Source organism: Rhipicephalus sanguineus, chromosome 1 (assembly GCF_013339695.2).
Source record: "Rhipicephalus sanguineus isolate Rsan-2018 chromosome 1, BIME_Rsan_1.4, whole genome shotgun sequence".
Lineage (NCBI taxonomy): Eukaryota > Metazoa > Arthropoda > Arachnida > Ixodida > Ixodidae > Rhipicephalus > Rhipicephalus sanguineus.
In genome coordinates, this window is record NC_051176.1 from 20,130,922 (window position 1) to 20,148,860 (window position 17,939).

The following is a 17,939-nucleotide window of genomic DNA, read 5'->3' on the forward strand; positions in this document are numbered from 1 at the left end:
GTCTCGGAACTTAGTATACACACTGTGTATTAATAAGGAACCAAGGACCGATCCTTGAGGAATGCCAGACGTTGCTAGTACTGAGTTAGATAAGCGATTATTTATAATTACGGATTTCATGCTTGCCTTGTTTCTGGAGCGTTCTGGAAGAGGGCCGAATTGAGGCCTAATTGCCGCTTACTGCGCCGAAGGTCAGCTGGTTCTTCCAATGCGTCGCTGTTGATGTCGGGATCTTCCTGTTGGTCGCAGTGCATAGAATACTACCCCACACCTCCACCAGTAATGTCACGTTACATTGTAACAGAAAGCTGTAACTGACGGTACAGCAGAACGTCAGGCTGGTCCGATCACTGGCAAAACGAAAATCGTCTTTGTCGCGTGCTTATCCTCATCTTTTCCGCAGTGTACGCATACAAGTCTGTCACCAATGATACTGCGTAATACAACTAATATTATGCTCGTGGCAATATTTATTATTTCTCCATTCTCTTCTATTGCAGTCCTTCAGCAGTGCATTCAAACTGTGTGGTACCGCTCCAAGCATCCACAGGCTGGCGCCAAAATTGGACGAACTACCCTGTGACGCGCGGTGCTTCCCAACATCGGACCATAATGGGTAAAGAAGTTAACAGGCATAAATAGAATGACTCACACAAGATAGAGAGGATCACTGGTAGTGGCTTTCTTTCTGCGGTGGACATAATATAGGCGAAATTCCAGCCTACCCTTTGATGATGATGATAACTTAAAGCAGAATTCCTCTTTCTCTGGGACTGAAAAGACCAGATATATCGCTAGAAGACGGCTGTAATGTACGAGCTAAGAAAAGTCCTGATCTCCTTGGGACAGCTTATAAATGAAATTATAAGATAAATTTAAGAAGAGTGCCAGAAACACAAAACTACCCTGGTAGGCCGTCTCTTGATACACATAAGCAGAAAGTATCCGTCATGCCGATTCCAAGTCCCACATCCCAAATATATCAGTCAGTGTGCGCCTTTTGCCAACAAGGACGTCCCATGGAAGTCCAAGGATTTCACCATTGGGATGTGGGACATACGGACCCCTTTGAATGTCCACTGGACTGTTTGTGTAATCTATGTGAATCTGCGGTCTTTCACGCATTGAGACACCGTTTTTGTAGTGTTAGCTACACTTGCCTAGCCGTAGCCGATTTTGCGTGGAGGGTCATGAGCCGTGGCTGCGCATGCGCGAGGATCAGTGACGTCACACAGCTGGGTCACCGGACCTGGCATCTCACGCGCTGTCCGACACCACCGCGCGCGGTTCGCCGCTGCTGGTCTGCGCGTTCGGAAGGACTGGCGTCGTAGGCGCGGCAGACAGGCTGGCGCCGGCGCGCGCGCAGACTCCGCCACTGCCGCGCGCGGTTCGCCGCTGCTGGTCTGCGCGTTCGGGAGGAGTGGCGTCGTAGGCGCGGCAGACAGGCTGGCGCCGGCGCGCGCGCAGACTCCGCCACCGCCGCGCGCGGCTCGCCGCTGCTGGTCTGCGCCGCATTCGAGAGGAGTGACGTCGTAGCTATAGACACAGTGGCGCCGGCGCGCGCGCAGCTATTCGCCTTCGCTGTGCAGTCGCCGTCTGACACTGCGCTGGGGCCGCTTGATAGCGCCTCTGATTGGCGTTTGCAGGTGGGTAACACCATGGAGAAGGAGAGCGCAAATGCTGCTCGACGGCGCAGAAGATCCGAGAAGCTTATCTCATCGGATCCCGAAGTAGTTGCCTGGCAATTAGCGGTTCAGCGTACGAAGAATGAACAGAAGGCTAATAATCCTAGACAATCTGGAAAGCTAAGAATATCAGCTGAACCTTTGCTAACGCTACGTATATCCTGGCATAGCCGAGCTAAGCCACTGAAATTTTTCTGTGCGTGTTCTCTGTATTTCACTAAATCGTGTATCTCGTACTGAAGTTATTAGTTTACAAGAATTACTTTGATGTTCCGGTTCATCTGCTTGTTTTCGAACAATGTATGCACATGGTTGTCTTTAAAACTTAGCATTTAGACCGAGTGACATGGATGTCCCGACTGAACCTTTTGCTACAGACGGCTTTGCCACCGTTTGCCATTCTGTGGCAACATTGCACCTTCACTAAAACGCACCCTAGAAAAAGTATGATTGTTTTCGTCAGCCTTGCTGGCTGCCGCTGCTCGTTTTGCAATGTTTTTCAAGGTTAGAATGATTCCAACGAAGTGCTTGATACTGAGGCGCTGCTGTGTTCTGTTAGGATGCTGAATGTGATCAGCCATCTCGCAAGTGAAAATATTCACTTTCTCGAAAGGGCACCAGATTGCGGCCGATCAACAGCGAAAACTTGACTTGCACGAAAAACTGACATATATGTTTTGTCCACTTTGCACAAAGCAAGTAAGCTCAGTGCATACTCTAGTGGCACTGATGAGATGCCGAGGCATTAGTCCAAAGCGTCCAATTACAAAATACCATTTATCCTATCCATGTTCTACGGAAGCCACCGTCGTCTGCCCATATAGGATCACAGCGCCTTTTCGAACGTGTGAAAGCCGCCTGAGGCTGAAAATTCCGTGGAAACTTGTTTCTTGTGGCAACAGTTCTCAATTCTGACTGTCCGAAGCAATGCTCGGAACACGCATGCAGCCACACTCAAGTATACCGCCACGCAGCGAACCTCACAGTTACATTTCTTATCAATGGCAGCAACACCAACGAGTGAATTCGCGCAGCTGCGAGCAGCTGTATACATGTCCCCTGCAAAACCTGCGACGTCAGATGGCACGAGGATTGGCTAACCTTGCCGTCAATGGTCGCACCCGTCTTTTGTTTTGAACATGGACTGTGGATGTGCACGGATTTCATTGAATGTCAAATGCATCTAATGCATCTATGATGTGCTAATGCGAGCACTAGAGCGGTCCGCTTGACCCAGCTGGCCTGGCAGCTTAATGTAATGAGTATACGCTATGCATTATCCCAGTTACGCTGGACACTTTAGAACGTAATCAAAGATGATCGTGCTTGACTGCTATCGAAGGTGCCCCGTATATGACACTGCCACAACAATAAGCACTTGATCCTCGTGCGACGCGCTGCAACAGCATTTTTGAGTGTGGCTACACTGGCCCGTTTCAGGCAAGTATTTTGAGCTAGTTCCGTTCATATTCTGTGCACCATTGTGTTCTTTCACGCAGTTGCTTACTCTAAACGTGTCTGAGAGGGAGGATCAGACATAATTGAAAAGCAGAAACAAATGCACAACGTTGGCCATTGAGTAAACAATACCGGAAGTCCAACACCGGGGGTTTCCTGGGGCGTCGTTCAGACGTACGCTGTTTTGTTTACAAACAGTAAAACCATCTATATGACGAAATGAATAAATGCTCTCCTGTGTTTTTATCTTGACTTGGTCAGTGACCGCAACGTCATCATGCATAAACTTCTTATGGCTGGACGGGACTTATCAATCCTCATAAAGTAGCTTTTAATAAAAATACAAAAAATGTTAATGGTTTTGGTTGCCATGTGCAAAACATTACCAGACTGCAAATGGCTTTTCGATAATATACAAAAAATGTGGAGCAAGTAGTTTCTGAAATCATGCACTTTAAAGTCCGTGAATAGATATTTTGCGAACTAGACCTTTGGAACGTAGACAAATTTCTAACTATGTGAAACACCACGGTGGTGTGCTAAATAATGACAAGAACACATTTCCAAAGAGAACATGTTCTTAAAACAAAGCATTTTGGCTGATATTGGATGGCCACTTCAAACAAATATCATTCAAGAGTTCCGCAGCTTCCTCTTGCCAAAGAGAAATAGACAGGCACGATCAACAACAAATGCGCAGACGAGGTCGAAGGCCAGCACTTGGAGAATGATCCGCTGCATCTGGAAAAGAATAAAAAACCTCTGAGGCAGCTCTACAAGAATGACACCTGGCCAATCGCAGAGCCTACAAAAGTGCACTGCACACATAACACTCTCATTCCCGAATAATACCTGAAACATTCAGAACAGGGTAATTGTGCTATATAATAATAATAATAATAATAATAATAATAATAATAATAATAATAATAATAATAATAATAATAATAATAATAATAATATTTCGGGTTTAACGTCCCAAAAGCACGATATGATTATAAAGGACGCCATAGTGGAGGGCTCCGGAAATTTCGACCACCTGGGGTTGTTTAACGTGCACCTAAATTAAGTACACGGGCCTCAAACATTTTCGCCTCCATCGAAAATGCAACCGCCGCGACCGGGATTCGATCCCGCAACCTTCGGGTCAGCAGTCGAGCGCCATAACCACTAGACCAGCTATATAAAGTTGGCTGCGTTTTATGAATGCAATAGAGGCGAATTGCATCAATTTTTAAGTGTATCCCACCTCACGCAGACGATATATAGTAATAGTAGACTCTTGGAACCTGAAGGGACCAGGAAAATATGTTCCGTTCAACAGGAGTTGAATTTACTGAGAGATGAACAGGGCTGCAGACTTGAACATTGTTTATTTGCAGGAAAAAAAAATACAAAATTTCCCTGCGGGAGGCAAAGACTAAAGGCTATTTTAAATAGCCTGACGAGGTCTTGACCTCCTGATACAGTCTGCGTCAGTGCCACATCATACACATTTACACATCAGTAACATACACATATACAAATAGGTGACATATTATACACATATTATACACATTTCAGTAGTATGAGATATTACTTGGTTTTACATGCTATCATATTCATATTTTTTTCATACATATACATTCACAAAGATTTATACATTCAGAACGTACTTCTGCACACACACACAAAAAATGTTTTACAAGAAGCAGGCTTCTTTCTACATAATATACATTCGGAATATAATTTTCATAAAGAGAAAGCAATATTGGAATCAAACGATTCTGTTTTAATGTCATTGTTCACAGCAAAGGAAAAAAAAAGGAATCAACTAAGTATACAAGTATTCCTAAATGTAAATGCCTATTGATCTACTATGACCTTAGTCGAAAGAAGAAGACTTCATGTATGAAACCAATCAGATACGAGGAAGCTGTTCCATTTAAGCAGCAGTTCAGTTTAAGAGATTTCCATTAACTGGGAGTCTACTGTAATTCACTAGTAGTAAGGTATACCGTATCAAATCCGCCATGCAGGGAGGCTCAAGACAGAAAGTGCCCCTTTCGAGGGCATATGTACAATCAAGCCTCCTTAATACGTACCCGCTTTAAACGTACTAATGGTTAAAATGTAGCTGCGACAATGCATTCGCTCACCGCTTAAGCCGCACTGGTTCGTCCTATGCCCAAACCGGTTAGTGTGTAACCTACGCACCGCGATAACTTTTTGTGCCACAACAGTTTACTGCACCGCTAAACTTGCCGACACACAATGTGCCACAAAAGGTTTTCCGTCTTTTCTAGAAGTGCGGAGATCGGTCGATCAGTGATTCTGACTTCCGCACGATTGCGGCGATGCCTCTGCGGGTAAACATCGGGGAAGAATGAAGGTGAGGTGGCGGCCACCGATGTGCGCGCCAGTATCATTTATCGTCAACAACCTTATCACAATAGACAGTTATAGTTTAACGGGCTTGCGCCGTATGCTAAACGACCCGTAGCGTTTACTTTATACGCACGCTATTTTTCAGATTTAGCATAACCATGTTTGTGTGTTTTACATAGTGCACGTAAAACATGGCGGCAGTTTCGGACGCCCGCTTCGAACTGAAGCTGGCATTGCTGTTCAAGGATTCACTTCGTTCGCAGCAAATGACGGTGTTAAAGGGGTATACTGACACAAAAATCCCCCACCCCAAGTGCAGGGTAGCCAACCGAGCCAAAGCTTGGTTAACCTCCCTGTCTTTCCTCTTCGTATCTCTCTCTCTCTCTCTTGGCCTCGCATTTTTTTTTCTGCAATGTTGCTGCTGGGGCCCCTGTTAGTCATAACACCGCACATCGATCGTTTGCTCCAGCGCGCAACAGAGATTTAATTACAGGCTCCCCATTACCGACCATTCTCAGTTTCGGTTTGAGAGAGTTCCAAAAATAACAAGTCGCCGGGCGCAACTATCGCCACCTAGTGTGTGCAATGCTCGACCATGTCAGCACACAGAACTGTGACACACTTCCACGCGGTCCGCAGCCCAGACAGCACAAGGCAATCAAGAAGTCCCTTCAAACAGGAAACTAGAAAGCTGTGTCGCCAAACACAAAACTTTCAACGTGTGCGCCGCGGCCATGGACTCGCGAGCAGCCGTCGAAAAGTAGTCTGCTGGCGCCAGCGCGGCAAAAGAGAAATGGCGACTATGATGTCATCATAACTTGTTGTATCGGCTGCAGCGTGGTGACATCGGAGAAATAGGGGGTCACCGTCGAGTCACTTCCAAGGGTGTCAAGGTCGCGAGGTGCGGCTTATTGCGCTGGATCGGGCGCACGAACTTGAAAATTCGTATAATATACCGTCCAAGCTATATTTGCTGTTGATATTTTGCAGATGATATACGCGCGTTCACTGGAATCGATCCCGCAGGCTATCTAGCCCGCGAAATTTTGTATCAGTACCCCTTTAAATGGCTTAGCTTGTCTTCAGGCAGCTTTGACGACAGAGTATTACGAATAACTTAGCGGAGTTTTCGAGAGCGCCTCCCACTTGGTACGTCCCTAAGCCTAACAAGAAGATCAGTGCAAACAAATCTGCAACATATTAATTTTCGCTTTTGTTATGTAGTTCACATTTATTTGCTTTTATTATTACTAAAAAATGTGGTAATGCTACCGCATGCGGTGATACAGGTGAGCATTTTCAGTTTTTTTTTATTTTCGCTTTTTCTTAGCGCGTTCAACCTTCGCTAGGGGACGCCGCAGTCACAGCTTGGGTAGTGTTACTGTATGAACATTCCCGCCGTTAGGATGTTTTGATGAGGTTCCGAGAGCTAGACCTGCACATCAACATGGCTGAGCATTCGAGCAATGTTCATGACCTTCTACTCACGTCACATCCCGATAGCTTCTCTTTCTTATATTACGGCCTCAGTGATCACACCGCTATTCATACTACGTTTCCCTGCAACATGATTTAAAAAAAAAAGCGTGAAATCAAAGAAATTATTGACTCTTTACGACAGAGCCGATTATGCCGCTATGAATAATGACTTAACCGCCTTTTATAGCGAATTTTCTGCTGCTTACGATCTACTATCCAATAAATCAAATTGGACTGTATTCAAACACAAGATGCAAGATTTGATGAAACTTCACATCCTTACAATCACTGTGAGCAAAAGATCTTGTTCCTCCTTGGTTTAACGTCGCATTAAAACGCACAAAAAATAAGAAAAAACGAAAGTTCCGTTCCGCCTGACAGTCAAACTCGCAGCTAGCATGGGACAAGTACAAAAGTACAGCGAAAGGGGCAGCCCCCCCCCCCCTTCTCCCTAAGTGTCAAAGGGGACGCAAGGTCTGCCCCATACATTTACTCAGTCGGACCTGTGACGTCATAGTTTAAGGTGCAAGGTTATGGCCACGCAGCTTTTGGTCTAACATGCTTCAGGACAACCCACGGTGCTTTTGGAAAATTATGAAACCGGACGACAAAACCACACTTTCTCTTTGTGACACAATTGTGGATCCCCCACTGCCGATTGCGACGTTCCATCCGTCTTCGGCTTTGCATTTTGTTCTGTCTTTACTAACGAACCGAACAACGAACTTACCGATTTTCCGCAATTTGCTTTTCCGCCAACGCCCAAGACTGAGTTCAATTCAGAGGGAATTGTAAAAGTTATTAACCAATTAAAGAACTCTTCATCATGCGGCATAGATGAGATAAACGCCAAAAATTCTGAAAAATACTAATCATGTACAGTGAAACCTCGGTGATACGATCACAGCTCATACGAATTTCGGGGTGATACGAATTTTTCGTTGGTCCCGGCCAAGGCTCATTGGCCTGCAGCGTAATGGAGTACGGTTGTTGCGAACCGATTTTCACCCAGCGACGTTTGATACGAACGTACGCTACCGCCCAGGTACGAAGAGGTGCTGTCCGCGCTGTCGCGGAAGACGCGCCAAGCACGTGCGAGCGCGGGAACGCAAGCGTCGGCATACGCGCCGCACCGCCAAATCGTCAGAATCACGTAGTAAGAGAAACACTTTTCTAAAGGTGGCCAAGGACCGAAAGAAGGTGAGGACGGTCTTGGCGAAGGAATCAGGCCTCACAACGTCAACATACGCGACCGTTGAGGTCGCACTTGTGTGGGCACGCTCGTAAATCTCCCAAAAAACATCCCCAACACCATATGTATACGCGATAACAAAACCAGAAGACAGGACCGTGGTTCTGTAATTTTGTGGCCTTGATCCATCGCGTCAAAGCGCTTTTTTTTTGTTACTTTTGCTGCATTATTCTGGTCTCATGCAAAAAAAGCATACTAAAATTTGGAAGGGGCTACTGCTGTCGCAGGTCACAACGCACCTGGGTCATTAATAAAATACGCGCATACGGGCCGTATATTTAAGAGTGCTGGTATGATTGCCGACATCTAAAAACTTAACTGACAATTATTCAGGGTTCTTCCTGACGTTGCTGCGGCCCTCAAAAACAATAAATGAAAATGTACTCCAGCTTTCTTTTGTCGCATGCTAATTTTTCATGCTTTCTGGTGATACGAATTTCGGATGATACGAATATTTTTGGTGGTCCCGTGAAATTCGTATCACGGAGGTTTCACTGTATGCAGTTTCAGCAGTCACTCAACACAGGTGAAGTCCCATTAGACTGGAGAGTTGGGAAGGTCATTCCGGTCTTAAGAAAGGTGATCGCTCATTTGCAGGTAACTACCGACAAATCTCGCTCACCAGTGTTTGTTCAAAGATCATGGAGCACGTCATCTTTTCTCATGTTGCTACATTTTTACAATCCGTAAACGTTTTTCACCCAAACCAACATGGCTTTCGTAAAGATCACTCATGCGAGACACAACTAACATTATTCCTGCACGACATTCACCTTCATATGGACCGTAACATCCCAATTGACACACTGTTCTTAGATTTTGAAAAAGCCTTCGATAAGGTACCCCACTCCCGTCTCCTTCTAAAAACCTCGCGTCTAAACCTTCATCGGCATGTTTTTAACTGGATTAAATCATTCCTAACAAACCGTAAACAATTCGTGCATGTTGATGATCACTCCTCTGACCTCTCCCATGTCTTGTCCAGCATGCCCCAGGGTACCGTCCTAGGGCCTCTTTTATTCCTAATATATATGCGGGAAGAAGTACGTCGGCCAAACGTCAAGATGCCTCAATATACGCCTACGTGAACACCGGTGGAATGTGCAGCGCGGCCACTCCGGACATTTGAGCGTGCACTGTATGAGGTGTGGGTGCCTGCCTGCCTACAATCGAACTGAGGTAATCTACAAAAACAAAAATGTGGTCACTCGAGAGATTGTAGAGGCAGCCCACATTGCACGTTTGGAGGAGCAATGCATTAGCATGCCTTCCACTGACTTGCACAAAAAAGAAATCGATTATCTTTCGCATGCGCATGCTCTTGCAAGATAAAATTGTCTGTACTTTATTTTTATTTTTTTTATTTATTTCGTCATCGCAAGATGCGCAATTTTTTACTACATATATGTGTCTTTTCTGATAAAAAATCAGTTGAGAGTCAGCGCTTGTCCATGTCAGCTCTCTTTTCGTGCATTCCTGTTTATTCCCGCGCTGTTAAAATTTACATCTTATTGCGTGCGATTTCGAGATTATCGAATTAGCACTTTTCAATCGACATGACAGAAAGGCCTGCGTTACATGTGATCTTTGGCACAGGTACGCCCCTCTAACGTTTCATCGAGAGCACGTTCTTTCTCGACTTGTCAATTTTGTGACGATAACTGGAGTAGCGTTATGACAACCACCGCATTTTTTTTTTCGTGCGGCAACCTGGGTGTCGTGAATAATCGACCTACGTTAGTTAAAGCCAGGTCGTTACCTGAACACGTGCGCTCATCGTAATGCTTCTCAAATACTCGCCAAAAAACAAACTGACAATAATGTTACCAAAAACGGGTGCCCTTTCGGCATATCGCTAGTGGCGGCTGCCCGCGCCGAAGCGAACTTACGCCGTGTCGTGCTTCCAGATATGCAACAGGCTTATGTTCATTTTATCATCGTGCTGTTTCTACGCCGAATTTTGAGCTCACCCGTTGTACATCTGTTTCTTATCCTGCGCAACGATCAGAGGTCACAAGCTTTTAACTACGACGACGACACGAATCAACACAGGCATCGGTGTTTGTGCTCCCTTCGTTCCATGAACTTTGTATTGCAACATGCCAAGCGGAGCCACATGGTCTGTTAGGGATTAGAGTTACGGTGAACTTGAATAATCACGGCAAACAAACGCGAGAGTCACCTTAAACACTAATGCGCGTACCTAGCCTGCAGCCGGACAATGGCCTACGTGTTGGCCTCGTCTCCATTTACATTTCACCGATTACTTCAAGAGTTGTCCTAAAAGTTAACACTCTCTTATAGTGCATATTCCAAGAACCCCACAAGGCCAGCTATAACAAAACTTCCGCAGCAACTACGTGCTGCTTAAGAACTGCATTGGCATTCTACTCATCGTTGGCGCTGCTGCAGGAACGTCTCGTGGGCTGCCATGCTGTTTCAGCTAATTAGACAGCTTAGCGATTACTTATTAACGCCTTTACACTCGCGAAACGCTGATGTGTTTTGCCCATGTACTGCGCCCCTGCGGAACCCCACACACCGGAAGTAGACTGTACTATACTCCATCTCACAATTACCTTGCAGCACTGCCGAAGCTACCAGGAGTACACAGGCGGTACTCATGCGGAGCATATATTTTCGGGCATAACTGTTTCACTATTAATCATATACAAGGGCTTTAGCTGTGCTTCTTGCATGACGCGTTACAGCGATACCAAGTACGTTAGGCATGTACTTCGCAAACTCTGAATTATTGTAGCAATTACCAGCTGGTAATCGTAATAACCTCCCAAACCGCGATGACGTAGAACAACATGGCAGCCCCCATACAGCCCAGACCATGCACTTCCATCTGAATTCGTGCTTTTTACTGGCTCTCTACCCAGGCAGCAAAAAATAAGTGGTATAACCTGTCATCGCTCAGTCTCATATAACGTTGAGGGCAAGACATCAGGTATACTTTGTTGCTATTATTTACATCACTCCTTTCTTTACATGCTGCTAGGACTATCAAGGTGGTGCCGAACGGTAAAATTGGTTTGATGTAAACATAGCAGATGGCGCCACAACATTGGCTCTGGTGATGCGTCCACGATGAGAGACGCCCCGAATGCCTAAAATTGTTTGTTGCGGCGATAATGTTCTCTACCGCTCAAGAGCAGTGCGCGATGGCCGCTAAAGGTGCGTCAAATGAATCTGCAGAGTGCTACAGGACAAAGATAAACTATTTTTCAAAAGAAGCCAGGTTAGTGGTGCTTAATGTGTTTGGTGCGGTGAAAAAAGAACTTGGTGAAGGCGCAAGTATGAACGCTGTCGTAAAAAGAACCGCGTTTCTCCCAAACGCCAGCGAACGCTTCGTCTACAAATGGGTTTCTGAACATCGAAGAAACGGCGAGGTGGCGTCCCCGAAGAGGTTCTTGCGTGGCGGCAGAGGACGTGAACGGAGAAAGAAACTCGACCATTTTGACTTGAGCGTGCTGCGACAAGCAGTGCATGATCACTTCAAGAGGAATGAAATCCCCACGGTGCAAAAGCTCTCATTTCAACGAGAATTAAACTCTGCCTTCACTGTCACCTGCAACTATGCATCGCATGCTGAGGAAGATAGGTTTTCGGTTTATGAAATGGTCCCGCAACGCCCTCCTTATTGAGGCAACTCACATAGTTCATTGCCGACGCAAGTACTTACGGCAAATAGCAGAATTGCGGCGGCGAGGACGGCCGATTTTCTACACTGATGAAACATGGGTTAACGTAGGGCACACGACAAATAAGTTGTGGGTCGACGAGAGTGTCAAAACTGCGGAACAAGCAAAAAAGACTTTCAGTTGGCTTGCAGAACCCGAGCGGTAAGGGAGCCCGAATGATCGTGACGCACTGCGGAAACGAGAATGGCTTTGTGCAAGGTGCCGGAGAAATATTTCAAGTGAAAAAGGGCACAGGAGACACCCCCACTATGAAAAATGGTTCGAAAAAACTCTACTACCACGCCTTCCTCCGAACAGCGTGATTGTCTTCGACAATGCGCCATATCACTCCGTGAGGCAAGAAAAGTTGCCCCGCATGAATAACCTCAAAAGGGAAATGCAGGCGTGGCTTTTTTCAGAAAAAGTGTTCCGTGGTGTGACGATACGGTAAAGACAGAGCTGATGAAGCTTATTCAGACCGTGAAAATAGATGGCAACTCATATCGCATTGACTGTATTGCTGCTGCAGCCGGACACTGCCAGCTCAATCCCATACAGCTGGTGTGGAGCGACATGAAGCGTTACAAACATCCTCTCTACTTTCCGTGGTATTATTGTCTGTTAGTGCTGATTAATATTGTGTCTAACAACGAAAAACGAGCCCTTAAAAGCCATCTTCTTTCCTTCATTCATAGCAAGGGTCTCGTTCTGGCAGACTTGATGCCTTCGGGTAGTATGCGAGGGATTATTGGTCAGCTGCCAGCTCGTAAAAAGATCACGTGCTACGTGACGCTAACAGGCAGAAACAGAGTGTTCCACACTCGCCGCCATGGCTGCGATCGGCGCTGACTAACACTCCTAGGTTTAAATACACATATATACCCCATAAAGTGAACGGGAGGATGACCGCCGCCGTAGCTCAGTGGTAGAGCATCGGACGCGTTATTCGAAGGTCACAGGTTCGGTCCCTGCCGGCGGCAAGTTATAACGAAAAGATATATCTTTTCGTCCACTTTATTTTCTTCATATTTATATCCCAATTATTACAAATAACATCCTCTATACTTTCCATGGTATTATTGTCTGTTAGTTGTTATTAATATTGTGTCTAACAACGAAAAACAAGCCCTTAAAAGCCATCTTCTTTCCATCATGAAGCGTTTTGTGGCTTCTGCGAACCAGGCATTTAAAATGGAAGAGCTGAAGAAACATGTTGCAGAGGCCATAGCACAAGTAGGTCCGCAGAAGTGGAAGAACTATGTTAAACATGTGGTTGAGGAAGAAGAAAAGATGAAGCAAATGGACCACATCAACAGGGCTTGTTGCTGAGCTAGATGGTTCATAACTTGAGGAAAAAACTGTAATGACGCAAAGAAGACGGGGACGAAGCGAAGACACGTCATGGACCACATCATTGACGATGTAGTAGACAACCAACAAGCAGTCGTAGTCAATTTAGGGGAGGACACAACTTCTGACGAGGAGGACAGCATGGACGATGAACACTGTGAATGGCAGTGACTTCTAAATGTTGAAAAAACTTTCCCATAACATTTTCTTTACCAGTTACGCAATGAACATTGCAGCATGATTTTACGTTGCAAAGCGAGTTTTGTTTCTTCACTTATTGCTCAACTGAGGGCACGCACAGTATTTTACACAATGAGGCACCCACAAACTGTAACGGGAACTGAATATTGAGCTGTCGGGTCGTCAGTATCAAGCTGCTTTCGGCAGTACCATAACTGAGCCTTAGTGACATTAGTTGGAAGATATAACGATACACGCTTCGCGTATGCTGTAATATACGTAACGTTGAAATAGCCACACTACGTGTAGATGGGGGCGGGGCGGGGGGAGTTATTAGCCTTATTTATTTATTTATGTTTTCAGGCATGAAAACAACCCATGTCAATTGCGGAGAGCAAGTACCGAAAAAGCAGGCGAGCCGACGCCAAAGAGACACCCAGCAGACGACGCGACGCGGATGAGTACATCTTGAGGGGCTTTCGCGTTTCCCATTAGCTAAGAAGCCCTGCAGCTTCCACAGTGCTGCAAGATACTTCTGAGATGGAGTAGAGATAGGTGTACCTTCTGGTAGACTGTACTCGCGGACAACTATCCTTGGCAATGAAGGAAAGGCTACGGGGGCAGAGCTACTGCACATGTACTGCTCCACAAAGTAGTCCGGTTCGGCGCACGTTTAGAATTTAGTTTTGGTTTGTGAACCTTCCGGTATCTGCTGTGATGGCCGTTTGATTAATGGAGCAGCCATCACAGGCTTAGACAGCCATTTCTTAGTGAAATTCGTCACAAGCTCCTTCGGCGAGTTGTCAGAAAAGCTGGAGGGTGACGAGCGCTCACCTGGATAACCTGGAGACAGAGACGCCATTTTGACTGTGACGTAAAAGGTGCGACGTTTTCACGGGCGCAAAAACGCGAAATGAAACTGCATAAAGTAAAACCAATATAAATATCTCCTTGGTGTGCGCTGACCCACTTTTCAAACAGTGTTTTTTTTTTTTATTCTAACACAGAAAACACGGACGCAATTGTGGGACTATATTCTTCAGTGGTAGCACAAGCGTAGTGCGGCTCTGTAGCCTTTCTTTCATTGCCAAGAAAAAAATTACACCATCTCCCGCTAAAGGGAACCATGTGTAGATGCGAAGCAGCGGGGAGATGGTTCGCTTGAGCGGGAGATGGTGTAATTTATTGAGAGGACGAATGAGAATGTATAAGAGAAGAGGGAGAGAGAGACGTGGTGGTTGCGTCTTTATTTAGAGACCGTATGCGATTCCTAGCGTCGGTGCACGCGGCGCTTTGAAGACGACGACGGCCCTGTGGTCGGTGAAGTGTAGCGTCAAGGGCGCGCGAGATGGGGGGAGCGTAGGAGGGCGCTCATCGCGGCGTTGCGCAGGAGAGAATGAGGCGCGCGAGAGGTGGGGAGGCGTAGGAGAGGAGAGAGGGAACGCGCATGCGCAGTGGGGGTGTGGGCGCCACGGGACGGATGGACAAAGCCCCGCCTTAAGCTGCTTCGCATCTAAATGTTGTCCGCCAGAATAGTACACTCTACCAGAAGGGCGGCGAAACATCGCAGACGATAAACGGCGCTGCGGCGGTGAAGCGCCTTAAAGGCCAACTCCGGCGATTTTTTGACCATGTCAAAGTGATGATGCTCTTATGTTCCTGAGACGTCCCTGTCACGAGCCCGATAGCCGAAATACTCGGCAAATTGGATAATAATTTTAAATGAGCAAAAAAGCGCAACACCGAAAGCGAAACCCAACCGAGCATACTGTCTTCGCGTGACGTATAAGTTGGCAAAAACCGGAAATCATGCAAGGCATGCCGGTCCCGCCAGCGCGTAGTATGAAAGCTGCGAAAGCGGCGAAGAGCAGACGCTCAGGGGAAAGGCGACTCCTTCGCAAATATATCTTGTGTGTGACTGACCGTGCCATGTGCACAAGCTCCTCGGAGCTGTCGGAAAATGGCAGCTACGATTCCTACGCATTTGGAGGCCAACTAAAATCGCTATTCCTCTTCGATGAAGTGGAACACACCTGTTTAGTTCCTTGCTTGCCTGGTTGCGCATTCCACCGCCAGATGGCGCGACCTGTCCAGGCGGCTCAAGTTTGTGGGACCGCGATCGGGTAAAATGCTATCGCTGAGAAGTTTGCGGACTAACTAAAGCTTCTTAATATTGCTATGGGAAGAGTGTATAAGTTTGGCAATAGCGGCGTTCAACGTCGCGTTGGTAGGGCCGAAGGAATTTATTATAAGCGAAGGACGAGCCACCTTTCGCACCAACGTTACTAGATTAGGTTACGTTGTTTCGCACGACGCGCATCTCGCCGTATATCGATAGGCCCGGTCACGGTGCACCCTGTATATGTTACGGAAAGTGTTTCCGTACGTTAATGTTCACGCATGTGCATTCTTTAGCCGGTACGGTATGACCGCACTTTCCGTGCGGTAAACCAACATTATGCTAGCTAAAACACTACGCAGGGTAATCGTTAAAAAAGACGCAGGGTAATCGTTAAGTGCGAGTGTTTCGTGACTGCCAACCGGGAATTGTGTGCAGCCCACAGCGCAACACTTGTCACCCATCGCACCCACTATCACAAGGAACTGAAATTCGCACGCCCAGCCAACGAAGCGCTGGCCAAACACACACGATTGCTGCCTTGCGGATAGCTGACGCTGTAGTGGCCCCTCGGTTCCGTCACTTCCGCTTTGACAAGAATGACGTCACGCACACAATGTTGCCAATAATTCTGGGAAGCGACCTGGGGAGAGTCGGGGCAATCAATAAAATTCATTTGTAATGAATCTGCGCATCTCTCCAGCTTGTAATTTGGCATAAATAACGGGTACGTGAAAAGGAACGTACACAGCGAATTTTATTGAGATCCATTGACCTCGAAAAATCGCCGGAGTTGGCCTTTAAAAATTGCAGCCTCCTTGTGAAATTGGTGTATTGGCCGCGAGATCGAGCGGAGTCGCCGCCTGGCGGCTCCTGGCTGAACCGCGCCTAGTGTGGCACGGCCGGACTACAGTGGCGGCACGCGCGTGCGCGCGTCAACCCCTCTAGTCCGGCCGTGAGTGTGGATTGCTCCATGCGTCGTCTGTTAGCCACGTTGTGTTTGCATGTGCGCGTACGTCATGCAGGTCGTCAAAGGGCGGTTTGTTCCGTTGCGTTAGTGCAACTTTAACAGCTCGTACGTATGCCTAACACGACGTAAAGAAGAATTTGGCCTTGATCGGCTGTATATTACTGTAATAAGATCAGTGAGTGCACTTGTCGACATTGCTGTCTTCGATCATTGTACCCTCCGTTCACGAGAGTCATATCAGTGTAGATGCCGCTCTGATCCAAGCGGACTGCAAAGTGCACTTGGCGTTGTCCTAAAGATGAGAAGTATTAAATCTCATGTGAATATAGCCTTGTAGCGGCTCGGAGGTAAAAAAGGCTCTCATACACTTGCGCGTTGTGGTTAGGTGTATAACTCCGGGACTGTCGTTTATAGGTTACGCGACGAGCTTTGGTTGTGTACGGTCCTGGTCCCACTACAGAGAACTATTTCTGCCAAGTCGCGTCTGACACTTCTGTACTTAAATTGACCCCTAAAAAGGACAGAAAGTGGAATGACACGGAAATCGCAAAATTGAGCTGCCTTGCGCAATTTTACCTTGTGGCGAAATTTATACAAAAAAACACCCCTTTATTTAGATTAAGGTACGCGTTAAAGAGCCCTGATGGTCAAAATTAATCTAAACTGCGTACTTAACATTTATGTCGTAGTCATTTCACGCGAAGCCGCATCTTTTTTTTTCTTTACATTATCTTGAGCGTTTGTGTTCCGTTGTTATAGATTGACGGAAGGCAGCGGACATTCCTCGCATGAAAAAACGTACTTAAATTGGTCCGGTGCAATAACCGGGCCTTTGTTCCATTACTGTCATGCAAGTAATCGATCGAAAGTTCCGTGTTGTTACTACTGTTACTGGAATAAAAACAAGCGTGTGCATGTTCAACGTCTCCGTAGCGCTATACAGGGTGTTTCAAGAAATGTGTCCTAGCTTCTCAAAAAATCAGGAAAATACGATATTTGCTCGGGGCTTTCAGAATTGCTTTTTCTGTAGCGGCAGGAATCTTAAGGTAGTTAAGCACATCATTTAGGACAGTAATTAAGAAAGTTACATTAATTAACTTTTTAATTAGTGGAGTTAGGTGATTGTGTCAAATGGGAGAATTGAAGTTCTTCATGCGAGGAACCCATCTGAGGTTTGAGATTTCGAAAAAGCGTCCTCTAGTAATTGTTGTGGCGTAATGAAATAAAAGGCAACGGCTTTCAACAGCGAAAGCCATCGAATTCGGTTGAATTTCATTACTTCGTAATTATTACTAGAGGCCGCCTTTCCGAAATCTCAATGTTGGGATTGGTTTCTGGCTCGAAGAACTTCAATTCCCCAATTTGACACAGTTACCTAAGTCCACTAATT

General features: G+C 46.3%; 1 protein-coding gene across 1 annotated transcript in view; it reads right to left on the reverse strand.

Annotated features, from left to right (window-relative positions):
* Positions 1-3,699: 3,699 nt before the first annotated feature.
* LOC119389803 (endoplasmic reticulum transmembrane helix translocase) overlaps positions 3,700-17,939 on the reverse strand; it is a 554,079-nt gene continuing 539,839 nt past the window's right edge. Inside the window, exon 25 of the mRNA XM_037657194.1 lies at positions 3,700-3,884. Coding sequence (XP_037513122.1) covers positions 3,777-3,884 — 108 coding nt within the window. The 3' untranslated portion in view covers positions 3,700-3,776. The remainder of the gene's footprint in view (positions 3,885-17,939) is intronic.